This window comes from Larimichthys crocea, chromosome VIII, assembly GCF_000972845.2.
Source record: "Larimichthys crocea isolate SSNF chromosome VIII, L_crocea_2.0, whole genome shotgun sequence".
NCBI lineage: Eukaryota > Metazoa > Chordata > Actinopteri > Sciaenidae > Larimichthys > Larimichthys crocea.
This window is the reverse complement of record NC_040018.1, coordinates 27,207,328-27,217,327: the sequence shown is the minus strand read 5'-3', so window position 1 is coordinate 27,217,327 and position 10,000 is coordinate 27,207,328. Positions and strand designations below refer to the sequence as shown.

The following is a 10,000-nucleotide window of genomic DNA, read 5'->3' as shown; positions in this document are numbered from 1 at the left end:
ACATTCTTAGTAATGCTAGAACCGCAAGCACTTCTGAAACCTTCTGAAACCTTTCTAAGGACTTCCTTCCCTGAGTTTTTATATAACTGTCTTAAGAAGCCCTGGATTGTCATGGAGGTTCATGGATGAACTCCATGAACCTTGTAGGTATCGTTAGAGCTTTTCTAAGGGCTGGTGAAATCTCATCCTTTGCCCTATAACCTCTTGGTGGACCACTTGGACCCACCTTTTCCATGGGCCTGTGAAACCCACAATAATCCCCCTTAAAAAACCAATGCAACCATCTTAAGGAATGTCCTGAAGTACCCCAGCAACATTCTTAGAATAACTGTATCTCACATAAGAAAACACTACTAACCCTTATCAAGGACTCAAGGAATCTTTTTAAACACCCAGGATCCACCTAAGGACTACCATTCACAGGAAAAACGACAATATTCTTAAGCACCTGTAGAACTTTCAGGTCCTCCAGAAACCTTGTCAAAAGTCCATACCACAGCCCCAAAACTCTTTATAAATACTGAGATCATCTTCAAAGATCCTGCAGAACTTTGTCAAGGACAGTTGGAGCCTGAACCCGATGAAGACTTTTGCTTTGCTTGACTCCAGTATGGTTTTAAAAAATCTGGATCAAGAACACAAACATCCAGAGTCCACCATGGAACACGTGAGTGGATGGACCAGGCTGCCGTGTCAACTTGTTCTGACAGATCTGATCTGGTTCATTGCGGACTTTGACAGGGACAGAGCCTGAAACTGGACATAAAGACGGGCTGACAGCTGGCGTCCTCTGGGTGATGAGTTGACAGTTTGACTGATTAGGACAGACAGAGGACACACGGAAATGCTCAAACTCACCCTGATGTCTGACCTGCTGGTTTCACTTCAGCCAGATCTGAAAGTAAACACAGCAGCATCAGCTGTCACTTGTTTGGCTTTGTCTGTCTGTGGTCATACAGACCATCCAGGATCTTCTCACATGTTTCACGTCTCAAATTTCAAAATAACTTTATTGATCCCACGAAAGACCAAAACAAACAAACATACGACAAACTGACAGAGTTCAAAGAAAATTCACTGCACTGACCTGAGAACAGATTTAAACAGTTTTATTGAGTGACCTCAGGACACTTTTCATCCAGAGCTAAAGACACTGATGTCACCCAGACACAGCAACGTTCTCCATCAGCTCAGAAGAACAAAGGTGGAGATCTGTTTTAAAGATTCCCGTTTAAAAGTCATCTGTGATGTTTGCAGCTGCATGCAGACATGTTGTCTCCTGCAGGTTTCCTCCTCCTCCTCCTCCTCCTCCTCTTCGTCCTTGCCAGGAGGAGTTACAGCCCAGAGGGAGGAGGAGGAGGAAAAAGGGTGAGAGACTTGAGGAGGGGGCATGGAGATAATCTGAGTGTGTGTGTTACAGCGTAATTATTAGTAATTAGCATATTATTTTAATACCGTCATATAGACAGCCTCAAGTACAGCCAGATAACACACACACACACACACACACACACACACACACACACACACTCACCCAGAGGCACTGAGCTGACTGCTGCATTATTCATGTTTGGCCTGAGGCGAGTTAGCTCGTTGTGCTAACACTAAAGCTGTTAGCGCCCAGTTACTGCTGGAGATCACAGTTTACACACACACACACACACACACACACACACACACACACACACACACATAGTTGCATCAGTATGAAGATGTGATTATTTTTATATTTGTTCCTGTTGTTTCAGTCTCCTGTCATGTTTTTGGTCTTCGTCACCTTGTGATCATGTGATGTCGTGATGTCATGGTGTCGTGGTCAGATTTCCTCACAGTCACAGGAAGTGGTGTGTTTCCTGTAAACCTCCCTCGCCCTGTTTCCTCTCTGGAAAAGCAGAATACTTTAAACATCAGGAGGAGTGCTTTCTCGGTTCCTGTTGACTTTTACCCTCGTACACAGCTTCAGTGTGTTCAGTTGACTCTGACACACACACACACACACACACACACACTGGTCTCTAATCAGAGCTTCTTTTTTTAGACTTCACAGAACTGAAGTCATGTTAATGTGTGGAACATGATCGTCTCCTTGCCTACTGCCTACTTCACCTCCTCTGTCCTTCCTCACCTCCTCTTTCCTTCCTGTCTGAATTTCCTCGCCCATCAAAAACGATTTGTTATTTTCTTTTGTGTGTGTGTGTGTGTGTGTGTGTGTGTCACCAGCTAAATGCCACCACTCACACCACAGGCTACTGCTGTCTGTCACAATGTATGTGTGTCACTTTCAATCACACACACACAGCCCCAGGGGCTGCTGGGAGCTGCACGTGTCACCATCCCTGCCTGTCTGGTCTCGTCCAATCACCTGTCAGGATTTAGTTTTGCAGCATGTTAGCATCACCACATGCTAACGGCTAATTGTGACGCTAATCATTGCTAAATCTACACGCACACACAAAGTAATGAGTGTGTTGGTGTGTAGTGAGGTCACCGGGGTGCAGACCTGATTCTGGGCCAGTGTGTGACAGAGAAAAGAAGAAATGGACTCACAACACTCACTGCTCTACCTGCTGTGTACCCACTCCTCATGGAAAAAACATGTAGTGAAACAGGTAGTGAAAAGTGGAGTGAAACATGGAGTGAAACGTGGAGTGAAACACGTGAAACATGTAGTGATACATGTAGTGAAATGTGTAATGAAACTTGTAGTGAAACACGTCGTGAAACAGAGTGAAACACGTAGTGAAACATAGAGTGAAACATGGAGTGAAAAAGAGTGAAATACATAGTGAAACAGGTAGTGAAACAGAGTGAAACGTAGAGTGAAACATGGAGTGAAAAAGAGTGAAACACATAGTGAAACATCTAGTGAAACAGAGTGAAACATAGAGTGAAACATGGAGTAAAACAGAGTGAAACATGTAGTGAAATGTGTAATGAAATGTGGAATGAAATGTGGAATGAAACATGTAGGAAATGTGTAGTGAAACAGAGTGAAACACAGTGAAACATGTAGTGAAACATGGAGTTAAAAAAGTGAAACATGTAGGAAATGTGTAGTGAAACAGAGTGAAACATGGAGTGAAACATAGAGTGAAACAGAGTGAAACACGTAGTAAAACAGAGTGAAACACGTAGTGAAACAGAGTAAAACATGGAGTGAAACATAAAGTGAAACAGAGTGAAACACGTAGTAAAACAGAGTGAAACACGTAGTGAAACAGAGTGAAACACGTAGTGAAACATGGAGTGAAACAGTGAAACGCGTAGTGAAACAGAGTGAAACATGGAGTGAAAAAGAGTGAAACACGTACTGAAACAGAGTGAAACATGGAGTGAAAAAGAGTGAAACACGTAGTGAAACATGGAGTGAAACAGTGAAACACGTAGTGAAACAGAGTGGAACATGAAGTGAAAAAGAGTGAAACACGTAGTGAAACATGGAGTGAAACAGTGAAACACGTAGTGAAACAGAGTGAAACATGGAGTGAAAAAGAGTGAAACACGTAGTGAAACATGTAGTGAAACATAGAGTGAAACACGTAGTGAAACATGTAGTGAAACAGAGTGAAACACAGTGAAACATGTAGTGAAACATGGAGTGAAACAGAGTGAAACACAGTGAAACATGTAGTGAAACATGGAGTGAAACAGTGAAACATGTAGGAAATGTGTAGTGAAACAGAGTGAAACACAGTGAAATATGGAGTGAAACATGGAGTGAAACAGTAAAACATGGAATGAAACACGTAGTGATACGTGTAGTGAAACACGTAGTGAAACGTGGAGTGAAACACGTAGTGAAACTGAGTAAAACATGGAGTAAAACAGAGTGAAAAAGAGTGAAACACGTAGTGAAACATGGAGTGAAACAGTGAAACACGTAGTGAAACATGGAGTGAAACAGTGAAACACGTAGTGAAACATGGAGTGAAACAGTGAAACACGTAGTGAAACATGTAATGAAACATGGAGTGAAATGTGTAGTGAAACGTAGTGAAACATGGAGTGAAACAAAGTGAAACATGTAGTGAAACATGGAGTGAAATGTGTAATGAAACATGTAGTGAAACAGAGTGAAACGTAGTGAAACATGGAGTGAAACAGAGTGAAACATGGAGTGAAACATGGAGTGAAACAGAGTGAAACATGGAGTGAAACATGGAGTGAAATATGGAGTGAAACATGGAGTGAAACGTGTAGTGAAACATGGAGTGAAACATGGAGTGAAACATGGAGTGAAACGTGTAGTGAAACGTAGTGAAACATGTAGTGAAACATGGAGTGAAATATGGAGTGAAACATGGAGTGAAACGTGTAGTGAAACGTAGTGAAACATGTAGTGAAACATGGAGTGAAATGTGTAATGAAACATGTAGTGAAACAGAGTGAAACGTAGTGAAACATGGAGTGAAACAGAGTGAAACATGGAGTGAAACATGGAGTGAAACAGAGTGAAACATGGAGTGAAATATGTAGTGAAACGTGTAGTGAAACGTGTAGTGAAACATGGAGTGAAACATGGAGTGAAACATGGAGTGAAACGTGTAGTGAAACGTGTAGTGAAACATGGAGTGAAACAGAGTGAAACATGTAGTGAAACATGGAGTGAAATATGGAGTGAAACGTGTAGTGAAACGTAGTGAAACATGGAGTGAAACATGGAGTGAAACGTGTAGTGATTCTTTCTCCTGAAAACATGCACATTTGTTTTGTCTTTGCTGTTTTGAGAGAGCGAGCTCTGGTTTGTGTTGGAGAGAGAGAGCGAGCTCTGGTTTGTGTTGGAGAGAGAGCTCCAGATGGTTTCATTCAGACTTCAGAGAGGGAGGGCGAGCAAGCTTTAGAAACAGAGAGATGAAAAGAGAGGAAGAGTTTATGAAAGAAGACGAGTGAGTGTCTGCTACAGTCATCTATGTCCGGGCCCAACTGATTACTGTACAAAAGCACAACTTTAAAACTTTATTCAAACTGGATCAGATTTTAGACACAATATATCTGGCTTCCTTGCACTGGCTCCCTATTAAATCTAGAATAGAATTTAAATTCTTCTCCTTACTTACAAAGCTCTTCATGGTCAGGCACCATCATATCTAAAAGAGCTCTTAGTACCTTACTACCCCTCTAGAACACTGCGCTCTCAGGACGCTGGGTTCCTTGTGGTTCCTTGTGGTTCCTATAGTCTCCAAAAGTAGATTGGGAGCCAGAGCTTTCAGCTATCAGGCTCCTCTTCTGTGGAACAAACTACCATTCTGGGTTCAGGAGGCAGACACGGTCAACACCTTTAAGAGTAGACTGAAGACTTTCCTTTTTGATAGAGCTTATAGTTAGTGCTGGCTCAGGTCATCCCTTAGTTATGCTGCCATAGGATTAGTCTGCCCCCCCATACATGTCTCTGCTGCTGTGCATCTGTGTCTCTCTGTCTCTCTCTATCTTTAACTCAACTGGTCGAGGGGGATGACCGTCTACCAATGAGCTTGGGTCTATTCAAGATTTCTGCCTGTTAAAAGGAAGTTTTTCCTCGCCACCATCGGCAAATGCTTGCTCGTGGTGGAAAAGAGTACGGTCTGAACTGCTCTGTATGAAAAGTGTCATGAGATAACTGAAGTTAGAATCTGGAGCTGTAGAAATAAAATTTAATTGAATTAAAATTTGCTGCTTTTGTCCTCCGACTGCTCAGCTTCAGCTCTGTGTGATTTACACACTTTATGATGGACACATATCTTTAGAATAACCACATGCTAAAGTAGCTAACCGCTAATTAACTGCTTCTAACTGAATCTGACGTTAGCAAACAACAGAATCGGGCTCAGCAGCTGGACCAGTTCGAGCCCAGCCTCTGAGACCAACAGGGAGTAACGTGACAGCACCGAGGTGATCAGCAGTGAAGAGCTAACTGTGGTTAGCTCGGTCAGCCGTGTAGCTAACTGAACTGACTCAGCCCGGGATGCCAGGATCCAAACCCGACTGCTGTGTTCACTGTTAGACTGGACACTGCCGGTTCAGAGGTTCTGTCGCTGTGTTCACTGTTAGACTGGACATATACATACATAGATGTACATTTTACTGTGTATATTCAAGCTATAGATACAGAGCAGTACATCAGGAGCAGTACTTGTGTATCTTGTGTTGGAAGGGTTAATGATCCTCACAGTGAGACGACTTGTACTTATTGATCAGGGGACTGGAGACGATCAATAACTGCACATTATGATTAATTACTCCTTCTGTACAAACACACACACACACACACACACACACACACACACACACACACACACACACACACACACACACAGTGTCTCAGTATGTGTGTTTTAGTCTCATTTCCTGTGGAGGGAAAGAAAATCTCAACTACTGTCTGTCTGTCTGTCTGTCTGTCTGTCTGTCTGTCTGTCTGTCTGACGTCCTTCATCTCGTGTTTTTACGGACACGTAATGAATTGTCTGTGCAGGGAGCTTTAGTTTACTTTCAAACTGATAATATGTTTATTTTGGAACGTTCTGTCAACGCTACAGAAACACACTAACTGTTCAATATGATAAGTATGGTTGTCTGTGTGTGTGTGTGTGTGTGTGTGTTATATAGATGCAAATTCATAGAAGCAGATTAAACAGATTTTGTCTCATATCTGTTGATGAGCTAACACTGTCCTGAGGGATGAGTGTGTGTGTGTGTGTGTGTGTGTGTGTGTGTGAACTCAAAGCGTTGACATTAAATAGCTGGAAGGCTCATCTTCTTTCTTTGTAACAGAAGGCACATTAAAAACAGAAGCACACACATGCACAAACACACACTCCTGATATCACCACATACATTCACTGTGTGAATGGAGAGATTAAGACAAAGATTTATATGTATGATCTGCGTGTGTGTGTGTGTGTGTGTGTGTGTGTGTGTGTGTGTGTGTCAGCAGAGAGGATGCTGGGAAATGTGACTGAACTGAAGAACATGAACTAACCACAGAGGCTCACAGAGTGCTCATGGGAAATGTTGCTTATTCTGAAAGTCTCAATCTGGAGTTTATGTCTGTCTGACTACCTGTCTGTCTGTCTGTGTTTCAGCCTGTCTGTCTGGTCAGGCTCCAGACTGTCCTCTGGTCCAGTCCAAAGAGGACGACTTTGACTGGGAACAAGGAGACACCCAAGACCGACCGACCAGCAACCCATGGATCCCTGCAGGTACCTGTCTGTCTGTCTGTCTCCTTTAGAGGCGTCTCCCTGCTCTCATCGTGAAGAATGTGACTCGTCTGTTTTTGACGTCAAATAGCTCAGACAGGAAGTCAAACACATTTTCAAAATAAAACATCCTGTGCAGAATTAACTTCAGAGAACACTAACCAACAAAAAAACAGCACGTTAACAAAGTCTGAAACGTTTCTGAAACGTTCTTGAAACGTTCTTGAAACGTTCTTGTGGGAAATAAAGTCGCGTGGACCAAAGTGGCGTCAATGAGCGTGCCAAGTGGTGATTTAGGTGTCAGGTGTCTGCAGGTCATCTGTTCAGCTTTTATTCTGAAAGGGATGGTATGAGAGCCCTAAAGAGTGAACCACACAAAGGACGAGCTGAGAGATGTTAAAGCTGCAACACTCGTTTCATTATGAACGTTTCATTAACACAAACGATGCATTCAATGTACCTCCTCAGGTGGACTAAGGCGCCTGAAGGCAGCATGAGCAGCTTTTGTGTTTTTGTCGATGGAGCCGCTGAGTTATGGACGGACTGAAACACTGAACCCGCCGAGATAACAGCCTCAGCCGTTTGTCACATGCTCGCACGGCTGACGAATGAGAATGCAGCACTCTTAAATCACTGAGCCAATCACGTGAGAGACAGGCTGAGCGAGGACACACACAGAGGAGGTGGTTACTGTCCTGTTCACCGTGATTCATGGAGGAGGAGAGGAGGAGAGGGCAGGGAGGAGGAGAGGAGGAGAGGGCAGGGAAGAGGAGAGGAGGAGAGGGCAGGGAGGAGGAGAGGAGGGGAGGGGAGGAAGAGAAGAGAGGGAAGAGGAGAGGAGTAGAGGGGAGAGGGGAGGCAAGTTTGTCACCTCCTTTCTTTTCAATAAAGAGGAGGTGTGACTAATTGCAGCCAATCCAACCAATCAGACACACACACACACACATTCGATCTCCTCTCGGCTGATATGTGGAGCAGTGTGCAGGGCGAGGCAGGACATTAAATCTAACTAACCCTCCACCACAGAGAGGCCGGGCGAGCGAGTTGCAGAAAGAGAGGGAGAGAGAGTGTTTACTTTCATCAGAAAGTAACTAAGTACTTTTACTTAACTACTGTATTAAAGTCTCCATGACACAGGACTCACTGGTCCAGTCCGGCTGCTGAACCTGGTTCCGTTGTCTGCTAATGGCAGAGTCAGTTAGCATGAACATTAAACATGAGAACATAAACATTAACCTGAACATAAACATTAACCTGAACATGAACATTAACGTGAACGTGAACATTAACGTGAACGTGAACATTAACGTGAACGTGAACATGAACCTGAACGTGAACATTAACGTGAACGTGAACATGAACCTGAACGTGAACATTAACCTGAACGTGAACATTAACCTGAACGTGAACATTAACGTGAATGTGAACATGAACATAAACATTAACCTGAACATGAACATGAACCTGAACGTGAACATGAACCTGAACGTGAACATTAACCTGAACGTGAACATTAACCTGAACGTGAACATTAACCTGAACGTGAACATTAACCTGAACGTGAACATTAACCTGAACGTGAACATGAACCTGAACGTAAACATTAACCTGAACGTAAACATTAACCTGAACGTGAACATTAACCTGAACGTGAACATTAACCTGAACGTGAACATTAACCTGAACGTGAACATTAACCTGAACGTGAACATTAACCTGAACGTGAACATGAACCTGAACGTGAACATTAACCTGAACGTGAACATTAACCTGAACGTGAACATGAACCTGAACGTGAACATTAACCTGAACGTGAACATTAACCTGAACGTGAACATTAACCTGAACGTGAACATTAACCTGAACGTAAACATTAACCTGAACGTGAACATTAACCTGAACGTGAACATTAACCTGAACGTGAACATTAACCTGAACGTGAACATTAACCTGAACGTGAACATTAACCTGAACGTGAACATTAACCTGAACGTGAACATTAACCTGAACGTGAACATTAACCTGAACGTGAACATTAACCTGAACGTGAACATTAACCTGAACGTGAACATTAACCTGAACGTGAACATTAACCTGAACGTGAACATTAACCTGAACGTGAACATTAACCTGAACGTGAACATTAACCTGAACGTGAACATTAACCTGAACGTGAACATTAACCTGAACGTGAACATTAACCTGAACGTGAACATTAACCTGAACGTGAACATTAACCTGAACGTGAACATTAACCTGAACGTGAACATTAACCTGAACGTGAACATTAACCTGAACGTGAACATTAACCTGAACGTGAACATTAACCTGAACGTGAACATTAACCTGAACGTGAACATTAACCTGAACGTGAACATTAACCTGAACGTGAACATTAACCTGAACGTGAACATTAACCTGAACGTGAACATTAACCTGAACGTGAACATTAACCTGAACGTGAACATGAACCTGAACGTGAACATTAACCTGAACGTGAACATTAACCTGAACGTGAACATTAACCTGAACGTGAACATTAACCTGAACGTGAACATGAACCTGAACGTGAACATTAACCTGAACGTGAACATTAACCTGAACGTGAACATGAACCTGAACGTGAACATTAACCTGAACGTGAACATTAACCTGAACGTGAACATGAACCTGAACGTGAACATTAACCTGAACGTGAACATTAACCTGAACGTGAACATGAACCTGAACGTGAACATTAACCTGAACGTGAACATTAACCTGAACGTGAACATGAACCTGAACGTGAACATTAACCTGAACGTGAACATTAACCTGAACGTGAACAT

The 10,000-nt window shown here is 42.8% G+C and overlaps 1 protein-coding gene across 10 annotated transcripts in view; it reads left to right on the top strand.

The window, feature by feature from the left end:
• LOC104934961 (receptor-type tyrosine-protein phosphatase mu) overlaps positions 1–10,000 on the top strand; it is an 81,702-nt gene that overhangs the window by 11,760 nt on the left and 59,942 nt on the right. For all 10 annotated transcript variants that reach the window (XM_027281372.1, XM_027281374.1, XM_027281375.1 and 7 more), the window contains exon 2: positions 7,059–7,175. In XM_027281372.1, the coding sequence (XP_027137173.1) occupies positions 7,059–7,175 (117 nt within the window). The remainder of the gene's footprint in view (positions 1–7,058; positions 7,176–10,000) is intronic.